The 24,643-nt window shown below is 27.5% G+C and overlaps 1 protein-coding gene across 1 annotated transcript in view; it reads right to left on the bottom strand.

The window, feature by feature from the left end:
* LOC122504709 (microtubule-associated protein futsch) overlaps positions 1–24,643 on the bottom strand; it is a 333,942-nt gene that overhangs the window by 240,688 nt on the left and 68,611 nt on the right. Inside the window, exon 2 of the mRNA XM_043615915.1 lies at positions 18,372–18,575. Within this exon, the coding sequence (XP_043471850.1) occupies positions 18,372–18,573 (202 nt within the window). The 5' untranslated portion in view covers positions 18,574–18,575. The remainder of the gene's footprint in view (positions 1–18,371; positions 18,576–24,643) is intronic.

Below are 24,643 nucleotides of genomic sequence, written 5' to 3'. Positions count from 1 at the left end.
ATCAGACGCAGGTAGTCGTTGCGGAACGGCCCGGCGCGCTTGGTAAAAAAGCTCGAAATTTCAATTAAATCGATTTCAGACACATATAAAACCTTTTGCTCTATATTCTACAAGATTCAAACAATTTTTTCAGTTAATAAAAAAAAATTTATGTTTTGAAAATTCTACAGTGGCCGAACCCCTTAAGAATTCTATTAAAATTCGTCATAAGAATTCAATTATTTAAAAAATTTTTAATAAAACTGAAAGTAACCGACAGATTGGCTCGGTCGGATAAATGCCTGGTTCGGTGGGCGGACCAAGGGTACTTGGTTCGCGCCCATTAGCCTGGGATTTTTCCGGCACGTGATATAATCTGAGCGGGAGGTTTGACGTCGAAGTATAATGATGTGCACCGTCGATTATTGTCCGGTACACACCATTAGAATTCGACTGTCGATAAACCGGTTGTACTCGGAGAGGTTTTCTACAGTTTCCCTCTCCACTGGCGAGAAAACCCATTAGACGGGTGGTCCAGGCAAATGCGAGTACTCCTAACTTTCAAGTCGCTCTGTAGGCGCAAAAATTTAGTATTAAGAAATGTTTGTAAGGAATGTTCTACGGTTGTAAAAACACTTGTATAGTCAAGATTGTAGGCTTAAGACGGGTGTATAAACAAATAAATAAAAAAAAACTGAAAGTAATACTTTAAAAAATTGTTTAATGATTATAATTGTAGTAAGAATTATTTATATAAATATTCATATATAATAATTAAAATAATTCGGGATTATTATGTGTAATAATTTTAGTCATAGTTTTTACTTCGTCCTTATAAGCAACAGAAGATATGACACTGGCATTGATATAGTAAATTAGGAGAGTTCACACCCAGACTTCAGTGGCCGTGCGGTTTAAATGCTTCGAGTCGGGTCGTCAAGGGTGGGGGGCGTGAGTTCGATCCCACATGCGAGCGGATATTTTTCATTGTAAGTGTTATATAAAATAATTAAATTACTATATTTAATCTGTATAAGGGTGATTCTCCGCGTAGCGCACGATTTGGTTTATGAAATTTAAAAAAATTTTTTTATCGTTATGGTTCTTATCAATATATTTTTTTGAAGATAAAGGCTTTAAAAAGAAAAATCCATAGCGGGCCGGAAAAATTATTTATAATTTTTGTTGTAAACAAGTGTAGTAATTAACTAATTCACTGTTTGGACACATTCTGTCAAAAAAAATTTTGCGGTAATTTAAACAATATTATAGCGTAAATCTCATTTAAAAATTATTATTTTGGTAATTTATGGAAATTTTTGGAAATTTATGGAAATTTTCGCGATAATTCATAAAAATTTAGATTTTGGTAATTTATGGAAATTTTCGCGGTAATTTGTGGAAATTTATAAGGTAATTTATGGCAATTTGTAGGGTAATTTAAAGAAATTTTGTCGGTAATTTTTAAAAATATGCAAAGTAGAAATCACAATTGAATTGAAAATTTTTAGTTCGGTAATTTATGGAAATTTTTTCGGTAATTTATAAAAATTTTCGTGGTGATTTATGGAAATTTATTTAAGTAATTTATGGTAAACTTTCCTGAGCTATAGGTTTTTTTTATTCCTTATATACACGGAAAAAATTTCGGTCCACCGGTTGCGCTGCCTATAGTACACCTGTTGTACTAACGTTCAGATGTAAATGATATCCCGGATTCCATGCGTCATATGCGCCGAAAACAGGGACGTATATTGTCCCCAATGTTGAAGACAACACTTGAACGTTAACAGAGACAAATGCAGTGAATCAAGAAAATAACTACAATTTTGAATCTCAGTTATTGAATTTTGTGAAGAAATTCTTTTAAGGATTTAAAATAACCGTGTATATTAGTTTTATAATTGATTAATTATTATTATAAATTCAAATTATTATTTAAATTAATCCAAAAGACGAAAATATATATAAATAACTTTATAAAATTATTATTATGAAAATTTTTAGTATTATATTATTATTAAATTACACTGCAAAAATAAGTATCTTATTTGATATCTTAAAATAAGATGTAAGATGGAAAAATGGTATCTTACATTTTAAAATAAGATTTTTTCTAAAGTATCTTACTGATTTTTAAGATGCTTTATACGCCTTATTTCTTCTATCTTAAAAAAGTAAGATACTTCCTGTAAGTTTTTTAAAGTATCTTAAATTAAGATGTTTCTGTCTTAATAAGATGTTTAGCTATAGGTTACTTGTGAATTGTAAGATGCGAAAAAAATTTAAGTTACTAAAACCTAAGATGCATAAAATGTTTTACATATAAGCCCATAGTTAACCTCAAAACTTTTTTCTCAAAAAATATGCTGAAAATGTGTATGAAGATGCTTTTAACATCTTAAATTAAAATATTTTAAATGACTAAAAAGTGACTACCATATGGGTCATTTCGCAGAAGAGTTAAGGTTCATGTCTCAGATTTTTTTAAAATTTTGCTTATTAATAGTATTTTGGGTCCTAAACAACTATACCAAATTTTAATTAAATATTTTTATTATTTTTCAAGATATTTGCATTGCAAATTTCTTGACATGTTTTTTTCATTTTATTATAACTCACTTATTTTTAAAAATTTATTAAATTTGTTAAAAACCTTTTTTACGTAAAAACCATTGAAGTTTAGTAAAAAAAATTGAAAATTAAAAAATATCAATTTTTTAAATTATTTATTTATAAAATTATATTTATTTTTAATGTTTAAGCATGAGCCCTATCAGATTTTGTTTAAAAAAAATCTTATTTCAAAGTTTAAGATCTCATTAAAAAACCGTGAAATTTTTAGAATGGCATCTGTCTTTGTTTTTTAGTAATAAATTGTCAGTATTAATTGCACTATCGCGCGCCGGCTCACAGTTGGATTTTTTTACAATTTACTGTTCAAAAATGATTACAGCCTACAATTTTTAACCGATTTGAGTGTTTTTTGTTTTAAATTAAAGGGGACATCCTGGGAGGACGATTTTTTAAATATTAATTGTTTATAATTTATTTTTAAAAAATTAATACAATTTTTTTAAAAAGGAAATTTATTTTCTTATTCCGTTACTGCACATGATCTAAATAAGTTCAAAATAATCCAATATATCCACCAGACAATTAATAAAACAAAATAATTTATTTAAATTGTTATGAACAATATTAATTAACAAAAAGTTAACTTTGATTCCTGTTCACTAAAAAATGTTTTTTTTAACATTTACTTTTATATTTAGGATCATTTAATGAATATATGTCCTCCTCGTTTAAAACATAACTTATTTAAATTGTTATAAACAATATAATTAAACAAATAGATAACTTTGATTCCTCTTCACTAAAAAAGGTTTTTTTCCACATTTTCTTTTTGATTTAATTTTATTTCAAGAATACATGTCCTACTTGTTTAAAAAATAACTTATTTAAACAAGGAGAGGACATATATTCTTTAAATGAACCTAAATATAAAAGTAAATGTGAAAAAAAACATTTTTTATTGAAGAGGAATCAAAGTTAACTATTTGTTAATTAATATTGTTCATAACAATTTAAATAAATTATTTTGTTTTATTAATTGTCTGGTGGATATATTGGATTATTTTGAACTTATTTAGATCATGTGCAGTAACGGAATAAGAAAATAAACGTCCTTTTTAAAAAAATTGTATTAATTTTTTAAAAATAAAAATTATAAACAATTAATATTTAAAAAATCGGCCTCCCAGGATGTCCCCTTTAATTTAAAACAAAAAACACTCCAACCGGTTAAAAATTGTAAGCTGTAGTCATTTTTTAACAGTAAGGGGACGTCCATAAATCACGTGACTGATTTTCGGGCAATTTCTGACCCCCCCACCCCCCAAGTGATCAACCGTGATACATTCTATGACCCCCCACCCCCTCCCATTGTCACGTGACTTTTAATTTTTATGAAAATTGTTAAAAAACGAAGGAAAAATTTTTAACAAAGTTTGAGAGACTGATAATTGCAAATTCTAAATATATTTATTTATAGGGGAGACTGGGGCGAAAAGTTAAATTTTGCATAAATGATTTTTTTTAGACAATATAATCCGCTTAGATGCAAATATTTATACATCCATATTGTAGGGCAACTTGTTCCCTACAACTTTCAATAAAAAAGTTTCTGATATTTTCGCATACAATACATGTTTTGCCCTTTATTGTAAATCTTGTTTTTTTTAACTTTTCACCCCATGCTGGGGCGAAAAGTTAGATTCTATTTTTAGCCTACTAAAACTATTTTCTGATAGGTGTTAAGTAGTAGATAAGTTAAAGTATACGTAAACAAGTAATTTAGTTATTAAAAGATTTTTGTTTACTTAACAAAAGCTTTAGAATAGTTATAAAGTTAATAAATTGAAATTTCAAAAAAAAAAAATTTTTTTGTTTATTTCACGTGAGCGGTCTTGTTTTTTGATAGAGTACTTGCCTAATGTCAAATAAATCATTTTCAAACAAATAAACCCAAAAAAACGAAAAATAAAAAATTTTTTTTTAACACAGGAAAAAAAAAGTCTGACTCCGTTTACACCTTAAATTCAGCCCATGTATTTCACATAAGTCTGTCCTTGTTTAACGGGGCTGACTCCGTTTACACCTTAAATTCAGCCTCAAAAATAGGCTGAAAGTAAAACTTTTTTTTTAGTGTGAATAACATGTAAAAATACATTTAACTTTTCGCCCCAGGGTGCGTTTTTGGCTTTAAAAACAAATATGAAAAATCTGACTAAAGATATTTAGCAAATACCTTCAGGTATTTCTTCAAGGGACCCAAATAATAAAGTAAGAAAATCGCAGTGAGAATAAATGCAAAAAATATACTTAAAAGTTGATATTTTCTTTTACGAAAAAATTTTCAAAAGTAGGGTGAAAAAAAATTTAAATATGGACACCACAAAAATTATCAGAATGTCACATAACTCAGGACATTTATTCAGGGTGATAACACCCTTCTATAGTTAAAATTGCAATGCTCTAACTATTTCCGTTCGAAAGATAATGAATTTTAACTGTTTTCACAATTTAACTTTTCGCCCCAGTCTCCCCTATTATATATATATTATATATATATTTCATATAAAATTTATTAATCATCTCATTAATATCTTTATTTATACCCAATGGAGATGCTGAATATGAAAAATCGTCAAAATCTCAAATTAAGCTTTCATTGAAAATTTAGAGTTAATTGATATCACGTGATCATGTGCCAAGCCCCCTACCCCCCCAGGTGATCAACCGTGATAATTTTCCTAACCCCCCACCCCCCATTTTGAGTCACGTGATTTATGGACGCCCCCTAAATTGTAAAAAAATCCAACTGTGAGCCGGCGCGCGATAGTGCAATTAAAACTTCGACAATTTATTACTAAAAAACAAAGACAGATGCCATTCTAAAAATTTCACGGTTTTTTAATGAGATCTTAAACTTTGAAATAAGATTTTTTTTTAAACAAAATCTGATAGGGCTCATGCTTAAACATTAAAAATAAATATAATTTTATAAATAAATAATTAAAAAAATTGATATTTTTTAATTTTCAATTTTTTTTATCAAACTTTAATGGTTTTTACGTAAAAAAGGTTCTTAACAAATTTAATAAATTTTTAAAAATAAGTGAGTTATAATAAAATGAAAAAAACATGTCAAGAAATTTGCAATGCAAATATCTTGAAAAATAATAAAAATATTTAATTAAAATTTGGTATAGTTGTTTAGGACCCAAAATACTATTAATAAGCAAAATATAAAAAAAATCTGAGACATGAACCTTAACTCTCCTGCGAAATGACCCATATATCTTAGAAATGACTACCAAAACATCTTAATTAAGATACTTCTTTTTGCAGTGTATATAATTTTATTTAAATTATTGTTATTAAAATTGTAAATTATTTCTGAAAAATTTTTTAAATTTCAAAAAAAAAATTATTTTGTTAAATAAGAATTAGTATAAAAATAAAATTTTTGAAATGTTTAAAAAATAAGGTTAAAATAAAACAAAGTAGTTGTTTAAAAAAATAGTAAAAATATTTTTTTTTGTCTACATATGTTTTAAATGCCTACACTGTAATTATTATCTTTATAAGATAATAATAATGCCATTTTTTCAACAAAATCATATACGCGACAGCGCATGTACAATATAGCACTGGTCCCAGATTTGGAGACAAATGTTAGACTCCATTCAAAGTTCAACGCTTGCGCAGCATTAACACGACTGACGCACCGAAACAGGGACGAAATATGTCTCGGTTTAAGGGATAAAATTTGAATCGGCTACTAACACAACGGACGTACCTTAACGTACAAACGGTGCACCAAAATTTTTTCCGTGTAGGTTCTTCGTAATTCGAAGGTCGGTGGAAATTCTGAGGTCGGTGTAAACTCAGGCTGGTGGGAACTTTTTCAACCGACTTTGGATATTTTAATTTTTTGAAAAAAGTATCATTAATTTTCAATCGGTTTAAAGTGGATCTCATTCGTATTGGCCAAAACAATATAACTACGCTTTATTTAACCTTTTTTATAAATAATTGTTTAATTTGTGGTAAAATATTTAAGGGTCGGTGGAGGTCGGTGAAGATTATTTTGTGATTCCCTTATCAAATTTCCAACTTAAAATGAGTGAAAAATGAATAAATCAATTAGAACATTGATTCTTTTTCCTGAATTAACTTAAGGAAGTTATTTTTTGTGTTTACAAAAGTAATTTTAAGTTAACATTTGATTTTCATTTAAATAATTCACTGTTTGTTAATAATAAATAATGAATAGCATCAAAATTTGCTGTCAAGCATAAACTGAAAAAAACATGTATATGAAATGAATTTTTTTTTTAAATTTTTTTATTCAACTGTACTAAAGTAGACGATACTAAAATGTCAATAATAATTGTATTTATTATTGCATATTACTAAAATTATTAACTATTTTTTCTAAACTTCCTGTGGGGACAGGTAAAATTTTGACGTTTTTAGCCTTAAAACCGGTTATTCAAATAATGTTAAAGGCCTGTTAATGAATGAATTTAAAAAATGTACCAATTAACGCAAATTGTTTTTTTATTAAAATTATTTTTCAATATTATTATTTTAAATGATATTTACTGCTCGTGCAGTATATTATTTATTTGAAAATAATATAATTATTATAATAAGTTATTGTCATTAAATACACATACACACATATATATGAATAACAATAATATGTATTATTATTAATAATTCATATTTTCACATTACATTGAATAAACGTGAGAACCTAGTAAATTTGGGTAAATTATTTAAAATTAAAAAACTGAAATATTGAAATCGAACCTAAAATTTTAAATATTAGCACTGCTCATTAGCCCTGATTAGCACGTCCAGTCTGGACCAACGCGTGGTTCGATCGTCACTGGCCTGATTTGCCTATGGTCAGACAGTCTTTTCAGCGCCCAGTTAGAGAATAGACTGTCTTTCTGGCACCACACTACACGGAGAAAATGTAGAAGCACTGAGTACTTTTTCTCACAGCACTGATTACTGTGTATATTAAAAAATTAACTTTGGAAGTTCTGAATGATATTCGCATAGTAGTCACTACTGTGAAGAAAGTAATTTCTACTTTTCTTGATAGTTATCAGAATTTTGTCGCACATTAGTAAACAATAAAGCATTCAAAGTCTTATATAACATAGTCCTATATACAAGAAAATTTGTTAAAAGGATTTTTAAAAATTTTGTAAATTAAACGACTACAAAGCTTCCTCACGAGGAAGCAAAAATATTGAAACTGGGGAGGGAATCCCTCCCTAGGTGTGTGACGGAGGATTAAAATAAAATTTAGCCTTTCAAACACATTGTCCCTAAATTAAAAAATATTTTTTTTTAAATTTATATTTATTCTCCTTGACAGAATACTATAGCTTATACAAAATCTAAAATTTTCTCATCTCAGTAATAATATCTATACGTATATTACAACATTATCGCATAATAATGTTTTTTCCAGATAATTCTAGAATTAATTATAATTAATATTATAATCCAAAAGTTAAAAACTGAATAAATAATGTTTAATCATTACTGTAATAATTGAAGGTCATTAGGACTGACGCGTATCGTGGTGAAGCAGAAAATAAATTGCAGGTGACATTCTAAAATGGCATTGGCGCATTGCGGAAAACCTGAACGTCAAGTGGAGATTTTCACAGTGTAACGTAGGCGCATCGACTGTCAAAATTTGTCAAAAGAACAAAGAAATTCTCTCCCTTTCAAATGCATTTCTACTCTGGAGCTTAATACTTTCTTTGAATATACTTAAATATAGTGTATAGCCAAATTCAACAATATAATTATATATATATATATATATATATATATATATATATATATATATATATATATATATATATATATATATATATATATATATATATATATATATATATATATATATATTACGGTTAATGTGCGAAGTTGGTGAATGTGCACATTGACCGGTGAATGTGCACATTACCCGAATTGGGTGTTCGTTGGATGGTGAATGTGAAAATAGTATACGAATTTTGTGTTTCTACGCACTTTAACCGGTGAATGTACACATTCACCAAAAGGTTTTGGCCAAAGTGAAAAATTAGTATACCCCGAACAAATGGCAGGGTAGTGAAGGTATAGTTGGACAGTACCGGTGGTCGGACACTTTCATGTTTTTTGTCAAATAAATAATAATGCATTGCAATAATTACTTTAACAACATGTGATTGTTACAGAATTCAATGTTAATTTTTTCGACCACTTTTCTCTTAAAATATTAAATAAATTAAGCTAGTTTTTTGTGAATAACTCTAAAATATCATAAAGAAGGGCAGTGATGTGAAAAAGTTTTAATATTTTTAAAATTATTTATTAAAAAATAACTTTAAAATTATTAGTTCTCAAAATCACTTTTAATCAATTTCTCGTCTTTTCCAATTTCAAAGTAATTTTTTATAATTTATTTTAGAATTATTAAAACTTTTGCACATAGTGATGCTCTTCTTTATTATATTTTAGAGTTATTCACAAAAAATAGAATAATAACTGACGTTTAGAAAATAAACATTCAACTGTTACAAATTTATTGTATTTGTAAAAGTTTTATTCTTAAACAATTGACATTTCAATTTCCATTTGTTACATTTGTATTTCTATATATTATTCGTTCCATTTATACCTTTATTTCTTTTTTAAAATTTATATTATTTAATTACTTATATTAAGAATTAATTTATTTATAATAATTCCTTACATTATCATATTTTATAATAATTATAATTACTGAACAAATTACTTGCTATCAATTTTTACATTTACCAACTAACGTTGGTCAATGTGTACAATCACCAATTTACTTGGGAAATGTACATAATTTCTTCTGAGATTGATAGATTATTCACATTTACCAAAAAACCCGGTAAATGTGCACATTCGCCGGTTAATGTGCACATTCACCGGACTTCGCACTTTAACCGTAACATATATATATATATACCCAGGCGCGAAAGACCAATGCTGACGATGGATTGAAGCTTGATTCAGTCTTGAACGCCCAGCGTGGGTAACCCAGTGTTGAAGCAGTCTTTATATCACTGTCACTCAATATTGATTCAGCATTGGACACCAATGTTCGTCCCATGCTCGATTCAAGGCTCGGTCAATCTTCGTGAGTGAAGCTTGAATATCTAATCTTAATTCAATTTTGAATCAATCTTGACAGTTTATTTATTGACGTGTGCATTTAAAAATATCAAATATAAATATTTATAAATTATTTAATATTAAAATATTTTTTATGATAATTTTATATACTATTTAAAAATTATTATTATTAAGATATCAATTGGTAAATAAATATTAATATTTATTTAGTATATAATATTTATATTAATTAATAATAATAATAATAATAATAATAATAATAATAATAATAATAATAATAATAATAATAATATATTATTATTATTATTATTATAAGAATAATAATAATAATTATTATTATTATATTATTTATTATTATTATTAATTATATAAGATTCATATAAATAAACTTAAATTATATATTATTATTTTTTTCTTGCTCAGTGTCAAATTATTGTTTTCAAAGTCCAAGAGTTTCGTTTGTCTGAAAAATTTTCAGTAAAAAAAATGTTCATTAGGGTGTAATAAATATTTATGCCTAGTAGTTTCACACTAGGATTAACTGTTTAGTAAATATGTATTATCAAAAAACTATTTTTTGTCAAACGCGTGCGATTAAACACAAATAACCTTGAGACTTTAGCATTGCCAACTCAAGAGTTTAACGTATGTGTTGAGTTGGTAATGCTGGAGTTTCAAGGTTATTTGTGTTTAGTCGCGCGCGTTTGACAAAAAATAGTTTTTTGATAATATTTACTAAACAGTTAATCCTAGTGTAAAACTACTAAGCATAAATATTTATGACTACCTAATGAACATTTTTTCACTAATAATTTTTCAGATAAACGAAACTCTTAAACTTTGAAAATAATAATTTGACACTGTACAAGAAAAAAAATAATATATATAATTTAACTTATAAAATTATCATAAAAAATATTTTAATAATAAATAATTTATAAATATTGATATTTAGTATTGTTCAGTGCACACGGTAATAAAGAAAGTGAATATTGTATCAAGATTGACCGAGTCTTTAATCGAGCATGGCACAGTGGGCCAGGATCGTCGATTTTTGGCCAAAAATCATTATTTAAAAGAGAACAAGATATTTACAAATAACAAGTATGCTACTTACAGTTTTTAGGGTCGCTGATTACGAATCAGATGTCAGATTTCAAAAATTCAAAATGGCGGATCCATTATGGCGGACATAAATTTTTTTATATGAATCAATTTTAATGAAGCATAAATATCTAAAGGTTTTTTGGGTCGCTGATTACGAATCTAAAGTCAGATTTCAAAAATTCAAAATGGCGGATCCAATATGGCGGACATAAAAATTTTAAAATTAATAAATTTGAATTAAACATATGTATCTATGGGTTTTTTGGGTCGCTGATTACAAATCTGATGTCATATTTCAAAAATTCAAAATTAAGAATCCAAAATGGCAAACATACAATTTTTAAAATTAATCGATTTTTATGAATCTTTGTATCTAGGGGTTTTATAGGTCGCTGATTACGAATCTGATGTAAGAATTCAAGTGGATTTTAGATTGGGTGAGATTCGCCTACAATTTTTTGCTTGGGAGTTTTTAAGTTTGGTAATTACAAAACTAGTGTATACAATTCAAAAATAAAAAAAATTTTCCTGTTATTAGCCTACAAAAATAAAAAGTACTGTAGTTTCCAGGATCTATCACGAGGAGGTTACAGGTAAAGATCCCATTTTGTATTTTTTTAGATTTTAAAAATTTTTTTGGTTTTTTTTAGACCTGATGTTTACTTATAGGTACTTATATCGCGTGGGTATATCAGGTGCGCATGTAGTCCTATTGGAGAATCTGCTTTTGTTTCCATGGATCGGATAAACACTCCATTTCATATCTAAATCTGATTTCAGAAACAAAGTGCTCATTTTTACATTTTTAAAATCTGACAACAGATTTGTAATCAGCAACCCGAAAAACCTCTACATACTTATGTCTCATTGAAATTGATTAATTTAAAATTTTTTATGACCGCCATTTTGGCTACCTGCTTTGCAAGAGGCCATATAACCAACAACAACAAAAAATTTGATTTCTTGAAATCTGACATCAGATTCGTAATCAGCGACCCAAAAAACCATAGAGTTATTAGCATAGAGTGCGCAAGCGACCAAAATGTTAGACAGCCATACGAAAAGTAGACCCCTTTTCTTTCTTTCTCTAATAACGCATGCGCGATAGTGAAACAGCTAATGCATCGAAACAATTGTTGCTTGCTTGCTGGCAATTATATTTTTCTTTTATTTACATGACAAATAAATAATTTAAAAACATTTTTAGCAGGAAAAATGGTATTTGATGTTAAGTTTACCTGCTTTCAATTTATACTCATCGAAATAAGCAGCTCAAAATTAAAAATTCCAATTACTATAATATTATCGATACGACATCCAAACTAGAATCAAAAGTTGCGTCTTATCTTCAAATAACAGCCAAATAGCTTTTTTTCAGCATGACTTTTTAATCCCACTCTACCCTATTTATTGTAAAATATTTATTTTACATTTAATTTTATTGTATTTAAAACGATTTTTCATGCGATCTTTTTAGACAAAAATCTAACCAAAAACTTTTATTCTTGCACATGCGCCATTAGAGAAGGTAAGATAAGGGGTCTACTTTCATGCTTTTGTCTCTTTCTATGCGCCTAAGAATGCCTCTTACGGTAAAAGGTATAAGTCGCGCACTCTATTCTAATAACTCTACACTGCAAAAATAGGTGTCTTATTTGATATCTTAAAATAAGATGTTTTCTAAAGTATCTTACTGATTTTTAAGATGTTTGATACGTCTTAGATATTTCTTCTGTCTTAAAAAAGTAAGATACTTCTGTAAGTTTTTTAAAGTATCTTAAATTAAGATGTTTTTGTTTAAATAAGATGTTTAGCGATAAGATACTTTAAACATCTTAAATTAAGATATTTCAAATAACTTAAAAAAGACTACCAAAACATCTTAGAAATGACTACCAAAACATCTTAAATAAGATACTTCTTTTTGCAGTGTATGCAAAAAACCCATAGATACCTATGTTTAATTCAAATTTATTGATTTTAAAATTTTTATGTCCGCCATATTGGATCCGCCATTTTGAATTTTTGAAATCTGACATCAGATTCGTGATCAGCGACACAAAAAAACCATTAAATACCCGTGTTCATCATAATTGATTAATTTTGAAAATTGTCTTTATATATTTATTGCATATATTTATATGTTTATTGCAATATTCTTGTTATGTTGAAAAAATATGAAAAGGCGCAAAATGGCACATATTGGCGTCAAAGTAGACATGCTAAGTAATCGTTCTATAACTTGTTTTTCCAAATATTATGCGGCTCGGAGGAGCTCGACTAACTGAAAGTCGGCACTCTATTAAAAAATCCACTATTTGTTAACTTCAATGGAGCTACATTTTAATAAATTTTATTTTTTTAAAGTAACTATTGGTTTTTTTACTTCAATACATCTATTGATGAGAAAAAATAAGTACTTATACAAAAATAATTAATTTATTTCTAGATATATTAAGTATTTCAATCAAAAACATTTTATTATTTTATCTCAAATGTTAAACTTTAAATAGTTCCAGAAGACACAATTTTTTATTATTTAACAAATCCTTTATGCAATAAATTCCTTATTTACTATTAAATACTGTAGATAAATTCTTTTGTGCATATTTGAAAGTTGAAAAATTGTATTTTTGGCCAAAATTTGACGATCCTGGCCCACTGTGCATGGGACGAACATTGGTGTCCCATGCTGAACAAATATTGAGTGACGCGCCGTATATACAGAATATACGGCGCTGGCATTGAAATAGTAGATTAGGCGAGATGCCTTCCAGCCTTCTGTGGCCGAGCGGTTTAAATGCGTGCGTTTAGGACTTCCGGTATGCGTTAGGGGCGGGGTGCGTGAGTTCGATCCCACATGCGAGCAAATATTTTTCATTCTTTGTTTTAAGCGTTATATCTAATAATAAAATTGTGTGTTGTGTTGTGAATAAAAAATGTGAATATGTTTGTAAGTAATATTAAAAAGTCTGCTGAAAAATCGAGAAAAAAATGTACCGATTAACAGAAAAATTGTTTTCTTTTACTAAAATTATTTTTTTAATATTACTATTTCAAATGACATTTATTGTTAGTAATATATTATTTATATGATAATAATATAATTATTATAATAGTTACTTAATGCCATTAAATTAACAAACGCATATAATATGAATAAAAATAATAACAATAATATTCATTACTATTACAATTATAATTATTACTATTATTATTATTATTATTATTATATACAATTCATATATCCATATTATATTGAATGAGCGCGAGAGACGCGTAAATTTGGGAACAGTGGAAGCAGCCTTGTTTCAGTCCTGCATTAGGGTTCCGCAGCATTGATTGAACATTGAACGCCAATCTTCAACAAGGACTGGAGCGTCAGTCTTAAATAAGTGTTACATTATGGCTAGAAATTGCATTATATTGGAAATCAAAACGTCTAAGTAATTTTATTTTGTGAATTATATTTTTCATTTTATTTCAATCATTTTACTAAATATTTTATTATTATTATTATTATAATTGATAATAAAATATTTGTGTTAATTAATTTTGACATATTTTTTTTTTAATATTTCTGTTGAGTGACACATGCACATATTCTCATTTTTCTATTTGCCGGGTGCTACTTAGGCAATTTCCTTAACGCCTAGTCAATAAGCTAAATGACTAATTGATTTCAGGCAAATAGGAAAATAACCATTTTTCACGATTTATTTATGTACTTGCCGGCATTTAGCCCAATGCCTAGGCATTAAGCTAAATGCCGGATTTTTCTATTTGCCTACGACATATATATATATATATATTGCTGTCGTACCATCTTCGACGGGTATAATATTGGGATTTTTAATATTTCGAAATTTATAAATTATTCTCCAATAAATTTTGAATTATTTTAAATTAATCGTGCACTATCTACAAACATTGTGTAAATGATACATTTCTAATGCTATAAAGAATTTTGTTTCCAAATTGTATATTAATTAATATATTTTCCCTCTAATCCTCTAAAATCTATTAGAAATTGTTAAAAATTAAACCTCAAACAAAAAATTTAATTAATTTTCTAGAAACATATGTAAAAAATTCTTTAGTTTGCTTGTTTTCTTAAAACTAACATAATTTCTGAAATAATTTATATGTTTCAATGTTCTATAAACGAAGCTAAGAGTGGCACCCAGTTATCAGCACCCAGTTAATTTTTAAAAATTTTATATTGGTTTTAAACAAAAAAAATATTAAGCCTTAAAATTTAATTTTCAAAATTAAGTGGTAGCCAGATTAAAATTCATGTTCTTCGACCTATTTTAACGGTAATTTTACGTGTAATTTACATATCTAATAGTAATGTGATAGTTTCCATTAAAAATATGCTACACTGAAAAAAATATTGTCGATTTTGTTTTACGAGTATAGTAAGGACGTATAGGTGAAACAGCAATACTGTATTGCTGTTCTTAAAATACAGTATTGGTGTTCTCCACATACATATTACTGTCTCTCACATACATATGGCTGTTCTACACTGCGTATGGCTGAAACAGCAATACTGCATGGCAGTTCCATATCCACCAATATAATATGTGAGAATTAGCTATATTTATGGCAGTACCATAAATGTATTTTTTTCAGTGTAGTTTTTAAATTTAATCTAAAAAATTTGACAAATTCTCATGATAATAACTTTTTTAGTTGAGTCCAAGAACATTAAAATATTTCAATTATTTTAAACCTAGACGCACGGAGAAAAATGGTGCTGAGTTTCTAGTAAAAGTTCCTATGGAATAGTAATAATTCTACTTTTATATTAAAAATTACTATTCATTGTAAAATGTACTTCGCATGAAGTAAATATTACTATTTCTGGTAGTAAAAATTACTAATAGTAATAATTATTACATTAGTCACTTTTAAAAATTGCTTTAAGAATTTTAATTTTTACATCGTCATTGTAAATTTTATTAAATTTTGTATTACTTTTTACATTCGATACTCTCTAAATTTGAATTAGTAAAAATGTTTACTAATTCGAATTAGTGACTGACTTTTTGCTTTTGAATTAGGGGAGAGGGGGCAAAGGCGCTATGCGGGGCAAAGACGTTTTTTAAAATATCTCTTTTATTTTCTGTCTATTCCAATTGGAATTAAAAATTAAGTTGCAATGCAATCAGACAAATTGAGGCCTTGGATCCAATAACTCGCCTCAATTGATTAAAAAAAGAAAAACCTAAAAATATCAAATATTTTAAGAAATATAACAAAAAAATTGTTTTGCAAAAATAAAATGATAATTTTACTGAACAAACTTTTATTTTTTAAAACATAAGTTTAAGTATTTAATTTTTAAAAACGTAACATGTAAATAAATTAAATATTTCTCTACACAACTGGCGTGGTGTTTTAGTTGAATTTTGTATCTAAATATTTTAAATTTAAAGTAAAAAAAAAAGTTTGTTATGTGGGGCAAAGGCAATATTGAACATAATTTTGTTAAAAACAATTGAATATTCGCATTTTTATTTAATTTTATTTTGCACAAAAATAATTAATCGAAATCTTTATATTCGCAATTTTTACAGGTGAAGAACATGTAAAACGCTTAAAAATTGTGGATTCAAAATCAATTTTAATAACAGTAGGGGAGAATGGGGCAAGGATAGTTAGGTTAAACCTTTTCGGATCTAGCGGCCAAACTTGAATATGTATCTGCAAACGAAAAGTATTTTTGGAAAGCCTGGTTATTTGGCTATAATTTTGCTATACATAATTTTACTGTAGACTCAAATCCCTACGAGATACGAATGAAAAAGTAAACAAAAATTTTTAACTATCCTTGCCCCAGCACCGGGGCAAGGATAGTTAAAAGAATTCGAATGCTAAACATGTTATAGAAAATCAGTAAATTTTTGTTTTCTTTATTTTGATGGATTTAGACTATTCAATATTGTTATCTCAAGTATTAAAAATATGTATTGAACATTTTCTGAATTGCAATTATTGTATTAAAATTCATCTGAACTAGAATCAGAGGTTTAACCATTTTTCTTCAGATGACCACCAATTCCTTGATCAATAAACTTCTAAATTTTATGGAACAATGTGAATTATAATTTGAAAATAAATACGATATTCGTGTTCAGCAGGAAATTCCACTCTGGAAAACACTTACGTAAATAAATATTCTGAAACTCTAATGTAGAAAACAATATGATAAACATTACGTTGACATTTTAGAAAAACAGACTTTTTTCAAAAATAAACTCCCAACTTCGCAAATGGTGACAGATTGACTTCCAATTTTTGCTCACTGCAAAAACAGGTGTCTATATTTGAGACACTATTTTGTCCTCATTTGTAAGACGTTTTGGGATGTCTTTTAGGAAGACGTTAAAAGTGACTATTTTGGAGACGTTTAAAGTGTCTTCATTCAGATGAAATTTACTGCTTGAATCGATACATAACCTAAAAATGCATGTATGCATTGATATTGCGCGGGAAACTTTCATCGAGACGAGGCAAGACGAATATTACCGAAGATACTCGAATACACAAAATGTCTTTTATTCAAAGTGTCTTACTTCGAAAACGTCTTAAATTAGCAAAAATGACTTAAATATAGACACTTTTACCGTCTACATTATATGTCTTAAATTATAAGCACTGAAAGTGACTTGTTTACATTTGTAAGACGCAAGAAGTGTCTCAAATTTTTAGACACTTTGCATGAAAGACAGATGAATTACTCATTTATTCCAGACTAGACGTTTTCAAAACGTCTAATGTCTTAAAATAAGACGTTTCGAAGACGCTAGTTTTTGCAGTGCTATCATCTTTTAATGTTAAAACGCGAATATACCATGAATTACGCGATTTTTTAGCAAGCCGTCTAAGCATAACAGCAACTAACTATCCTTGCCCCATCCTTCCCTACTATTTTCAAACCGTGAGCGTTTTAACCTGCGTACCCCAGTGTGTCTCAACGTGCAGACCTCGCCGTTATTTTTTTAAAGCTTTGAAATTATTTCTAGATGTTAGCGTATGTTTAAATTTTTGTCGGAACATTAAAGTAGAACCAAAATTGATATGTAAATGTTATCCGCACTTTTTTCTGCCACTATAAAGAATGCACTAAATACACTAAACAGAAATCCTGAAAAACACTTTTTTTAACTAAAAAATTGGTTCGCTCTAGTTCTACCGAAAAAATAGGAGTTATCGCGCTTCTTTTGAATAAAAAGTATGGTATTAATGATACGACAAAATGCCAATAAACTTTTTGGTATTAACAGTTACACAGGTTATAATATCTTAGTGTCTCAACGTGCGGACCGTCTCAACGTGCGTACCTCTCCCCTAATAAAATAAATTGTGGTAAAATTCATATACAACGATAATAATTACTGAAACAATTATTATATAATACACTCTATAAGGTAATAATATATACACACTATATATCGCTTTTAAATCAATTATGCATAAAAATCAATTACTATATAATTAAAAAAAAAAGAAAATCGGTAAACGCTGACCTTTTGCTAGGCGACTTAAGATAAGGTCCTTATGTTGTGCGGTATGAGGTTCTGGAAGTACCACGAGAAGATAACATCCGCTAAGTGGTGAAGGTGGTGGATGCTGTTGATGTTGAGTCGAAGGTGTCCCCGCGGTTGTATTTTTATCAGTTCCGGATTCCTCTCCTCCTCCACCGTCCCCAACAGGATCCATAGTATTCATTTCTGTAAAAAATATTATTTTTCATTAATGCTATTATGATTATAATAAAGATTATTTTATTTATTTATTATTATAATTTTAAAAAAAAATTTATATATATATGGGGCATTCCACGCCAAATCGGAAATTATTTTGCTTTTGCATCTCAAATTTTTTTTAAACATTTTTTTCTTTTAGTACTCTTTGAAATGAGCTACCTTGATGTTTTAAAAATTTTTTCATAAAGCGGTTCAGGAGATACAGATTTTTGAAAAATGACGTTTTTTACGTACATTTTTTTTTAAATACTTATAACTCGGTCAAAAATTGATCAAATTGGACGTTTTTATAAGGAAAATTTTTGTTTTCACGCGTAGTTTTCAATAAAAATATTTTTAAAAATTTTTTAAATAATTTACGATAAGTTATTAAAAATTTTAACAATGTATGTATCGATCAATTTTTTTCAAAATTATTTGCAAAAACTAGCACTAAAATAACAATTTTAAAGCCTTATCTGATCGTGGGCAAACGATGGGATCAATTTATTTTGAAATTTTTAATTTTTATATAGGCAGTGGTATCCAAATGACTAACTTCCCATTTTTGACAAAATCATACACATTTTTCACAGCAAATGTGTTTTCAGACTGAGTCGCTCCAAACTTAACCTTCTTTCTGTGTAAAATTGTGATTTGGTCAAATGACAAGTTAGGCCTACCGTTTTCACTGTGTATATAAAAATTAAAAAAATTTAAATAAATAGATCCCATCGTTTGTCCACGATCGAACAAGGCTTTAATGTTGTTAATTTAGTGCTAGTCTCTTACAAAAAATTTTGAAAAAAATTAATCAATACAAACATTGTTAAAAATGAAATTTTATTTAAAATTTTTTAAAATCTTACCGTAAATTATTTTAAAATTTTCAAAAAATATTTTTATTGAAAACTACGCATGAAAACAAAACTTTTCATTATAAAAACGTCTAATTTGATCAATTTTTGACCAAGTTATAAGCATTTAAAAAAAATTTACGTAAAAAACGTCATTTTTCAAAAAATTAGTATCTCCTGAACCGCTTTATGAAAAAAATCAAGGTAACTCATTTCAAGAGTACTACACGGAGAGAGATTCTGTTTTAATATTTCGTATTATTATATTAGTATTTAGTAAAACCGATTGCAATTTGGGGAAATCATGTACATTTATGAATTAATATTACCATTTTTAAGAAAGTTTATAATCAAATTATTACTTTGTATTATTCTGAAGTAATAGAAATTGAAATAGTCAATAAGAAGTTGTAATATTATAAGTAAGAAAGTATGCAATAGTAAAAAGTATTACCAGATGATTATACTAAATACTATCGAAGAATTACATAAGTTGTTAATTTAGTTACGAATAGTATTATCGACTATAATAAAAATTATGACCAGCCTAGTAGCAGGCCATAGCAGGCTATGGTCTGACGTCAGGCTGACGTAGAGCGGTTACGAAGCTGTCCGAGATTAGCCGAATATTTCAGTCGAGCAGTTCCGAAATTATCCGAGTCAAACCTCGTGGCAACATGTGCACGTTGTGTTTACCCCAAAATATTTTAATTTGATGTGTCAAAATGTGTCGGAATTGGGTGAACAATTTTATTTTGTTCATTCAATAATTTTAATCGACAATGAAGATTTCCTAATTGTAGTAAAAGGCATAGTCCATTGTCTTTTAAATGAGCATTTGAGAGCATTCAAAATTTACACGCAAAAAAATTAATCTCTAAATTAGAGATTTAATATGAGATTTAGGCATAAACTATCACTGGAATCGGATGTGTGATTTGAACAGATCTGTAAAACTGAAATTTAGAGTTATATCTAATCCGCATATATTATCAGTGTGAAGAATCCGTATTTTTATGCCTGAAAATGATATTAGAAATCTCAAATTTTATGATTTATCACAATTTAGAGTGAGAATTATTCAAAGAATGTATATTTTTCTTTTAGTATGAACTTATAAAAAAATCCATTGACAATCATAAAAAATTGGACATTTTTTGAAGATAATATGAATTTTTTATTATTTCATTTCTTTATTTGAATCAAATTATCTCAACATCACACAATATAAACATTCTTTTTCTATTTCTTAATAAAAAAACATGGTTTGGTACAACTTTCAATATAGGTTAGGTTTTCAAGTGTCAAACGAAAGTTTAACCTGAAAATACTAATAAATAAAAATATGTCCCACACGTGATAACGCGAAAAACATTTGTAAAATATGGAAAGTGAAAACTGGGAATGAAACTGCATTTAAAATATAAAATTAATACTTAAATAATTAAAATGGTTTAAATATTCTTTGACAATGATGAACTTCAAACGCAATGTAATTCACATCAGATAAGTTGTGAAATTAACAAATCTCTAAATCAGAGATGTGAATTTAATTGTGACTATAATGTCTATTTTAGACATACTTACATTCCATTGGATTTCAAATTAATATTATTTCAAGTTTAGATATTAATTTTTTTCCGTGTACGAAAATGAATTAGGACATTGGAAGGTATTTAAAAAGAATGATTTAAGATATGCTGCATTTTCTTATGCCAATAAATTAAATGATGGGTTTTTTATATAACGAAAAATTGGATATAATTTCAATAGAAATCATTTTCCAGAAACAAACAATTTTAAAAACAGTATTATGATAAACATTTCTGAATAAAATTTTGACCCAGCATACAAAAGTATGTATTTATAATGTAAAATAAATTAAGAACTTTTTTAAACAAAATATGGAGAAAATATCACTTTCTCACAAGTTCAGAAAATTTCTCGAGTTTAGTATATAAGGAAGTTGAGAACTGTATCTCCCAATGTACAGCGTGCGTGCGTTATTGCGTTTATTTGTATTTAAGTTAAGTTTATATGTATGCGTTTATAGGTTTTAACATAGATCTCCGAAATTGTATATAGTTTGTGTTTGTATAGTATGATGTATATAGTATGATGCTTGCGTTAGCTCATTGGTGTGTGTGCGAAATACTTTCGAAACGATAATTCTATCCTCCTCCTTCCTACGTCTTTTTATTTCCTGTCCTTTTCGACTCACTCATAATTTTTAGTATTAACTATATTAAAGATTGAAATATGTATTTTATTCTAAAATTTAAAAGAACTATTTCAATTTTTCTTATTCTTTCGATACTTTCACGGACTGCGATTTTAATATAGTCATTTTTAAAAATTATAATTCTTTTATTAAATTGTATTACAATTTTATTAATTTTTGTAAAATATATCAAGGGCTGCCTACTAATATGCACAATATTAATTTTTAATATAAAACACGATTTACCTAAATTGAAAAAGAATATATTAAATTCTATTGCCAATTTTAACAAATATTAATACAAAATCTCTCTCCGTGTAAAAGGAAAAAAATGTTTTTCCAAGTTGTGAAATGTAAACAAACCAAAAAGTAAACAAACCAAGCACTAAAATCGCAATTTTGCAACAGCCGATTCTCCCACAAAAATTAACATTTTTACACTTTCTTTACAAAAATGGAAAATTAGAGTGTCAAAGTTTCCAATGAAATAATTTTCGACTATCATCAATAGAAAGCAATTAGTAAAATAACTAATTAAAATGACCTGTAAAATAGCATTTTTAACGCGTTGCGAAAAATAATAATATACATAATAATAATAATATAATATAATAATATATATATAAATAATATTCTCTTGTAATAATATACTCAAACAGCATGAAACACCTTCCCAGATCGGGCCCAAGTCTAGCCAGACTTGGGCCCGATCTGGGAAGGTGTTTCATGCCATGTTATGGCCTACACAATGATCATAAGATCTGGCCCCGATTTGGGCCATGGTTAAATTTCTACACGGGTAATGCCCATCTGTTAGCAACTAAAGTAAACTACCATAAGGGGCCATCCATAAACCACGTAGCCTCTTGAGGGGGAGGGGGGGGGTCAAGCAATTGACTACGACAAGAGGAAAAAATGGCGCTAATACATGTAATAGCGTACTACATGGGGGAGGAAGGGGGTCAAAATTCCCAAAAAATGGGGCTACGTGGTTTATGGACGGCCCCTAATAAAATTATAATCATTATAAAATTCAACTTTTAAAACATTTAAAAATTAAAAATATTTAATGAATAATTTAATAAACATCGATAAATAATTGATATTTTTTATTATTCAGTAACAAAATTATTAACATTTATTATTAGATACATTAATAATATATTATTTAAATAAATATAATTTGGAATAATAATGAATTATAATGTTAAATATTATAATTATTATTAATTATAATAATATTTATTAATTCAATAATAATTATTAATAATTATAATAATTAATTAATAAATAATAATTAATTAAATTAATATTAAAAATTAACATAATTAATAAAATTATTAAATATGATGCAGTGTCAGGAATATTTATTGCACATTTTAATTATTATTTATTAATTATCTATAATAATTTTGAAAACATTTATAAAAAAAAATTTTCCATTTAACTTTTTTTAAATATGAAAGTTACAATTAATAATATATTTATACTAAATAAATATAAATATTTATTTATCAATTCATAACTTTATGTTAATTATTATTATTATTTGAAACAATTATTATAATTATTATAATGTTATTTAGTTAAGTGAACACGGTAATAAATAAAGATAAACTGAATATTGTGTAAAGATTGATTCAAGCTTGAATCAAGAATAGATGTTCGAGATTCACTCATAAAGATTGACCGAGTTTTGAATCGAGCATGGGACGAGCATTGGGCCCAATGTTGAACTAATATTGAGTGACAGTGATGTAAAGACTGCTTCTACTGTGGGTTACCCACACTGAGCGTTCAAGACTCAATCAAACTTTAATTTATCATCAGCATTGGTCTTTCGCGCCTGGGTAGTACGAAAACCATAACGCACTTCTAATGCACTGAACGACTATATTCATCGCATTTAATGGAGTTTGCGGCTGTCACTTTCCTTGGCAGAAAGTTTAGATAGATGAAACAGTAGTCCACATCATTGTCAGATGGTAGAGCCTCCTTAACATAAAAGTGCCCATATGTTGCTCTTCGAAAACAATACAAAATTACTTTTTTATTTATTTAATGCAAATTTTCTTTATTATGCTCACAGCTATTACACAAATGCATATGTGGACGTCCACATGAAAAGGGCCCATTTTGGCACTATTGGAGTTATCTATATGGGCGTATTCCTGGCAAAATTTAGAAAATTTTGAGTGCTCTTAGAACTTTTTTGGTTAAAAATTCGCTGAGTTACGGAATTTCAAAGTTTAGAACGCCAAAAACCTAATTTCGAGAAAAACGAAATTAAAGATTGCGATACCAACTAATTGTTGTATCTTTGGTTCTTCTTGGAAGTTATTCAGATAAGAATTGTTTCCAGTTCAGGGCACCTTGAAGATAAAAACCAACAGGTTTTAAATTTTTAAAACCACCCCCCCCCTCCCTCTTAATTTTGGAAATACGAAAATTCGACAATATTTAAAGTATTTAAAATCTAAAAAGGACAGTTTCTCTATTAAAAAACCATTTTTTTACAAGATTAATGATTAGGTACGATTTTATTATGTCATTTTAAGAAAAAGAATAGATATTAAACTTATTTAAAATTTTGTGACAGTCTCTATTATGAAAAAATTGACGCAATATACAAATTTTCATTTTGACAATTACAAAAAAAAGACTCTAACATCAATATCTCTGGTTCTTCTGGGAAGTTATTCAGTATATTGATCTATACATATACAGGCAAACCTCTCTACGGCGGAAACTCGCCAGGTAGAAGTAGAAGGGATTATATCAGTGAGAGTTGTGACTGTGTGAGTGCCATGAAATTAAGGGCCGAAAAGTTTCGAATTGTAATTTTTATACGGATGTTTTTTATTTAATTTATATTTGAATTATAATTTTTGTTTATTTTGTGATATATTTTATATATTATAAAAAATAAACATAAAAAATGATAAAATAAATAGAAAAACAAATCATAGTAATTT

This window comes from Leptopilina heterotoma, unplaced genomic scaffold, assembly GCF_015476425.1.
Source record: "Leptopilina heterotoma isolate Lh14 unplaced genomic scaffold, ASM1547642v1 Lhet_311, whole genome shotgun sequence".
Classification (NCBI taxonomy): Eukaryota; Metazoa; Arthropoda; class Insecta; order Hymenoptera; family Figitidae; genus Leptopilina; species Leptopilina heterotoma.
The sequence above is the reverse complement of the archived record's forward strand: the minus strand, read 5'-3'. Positions and strand labels throughout refer to the sequence as shown.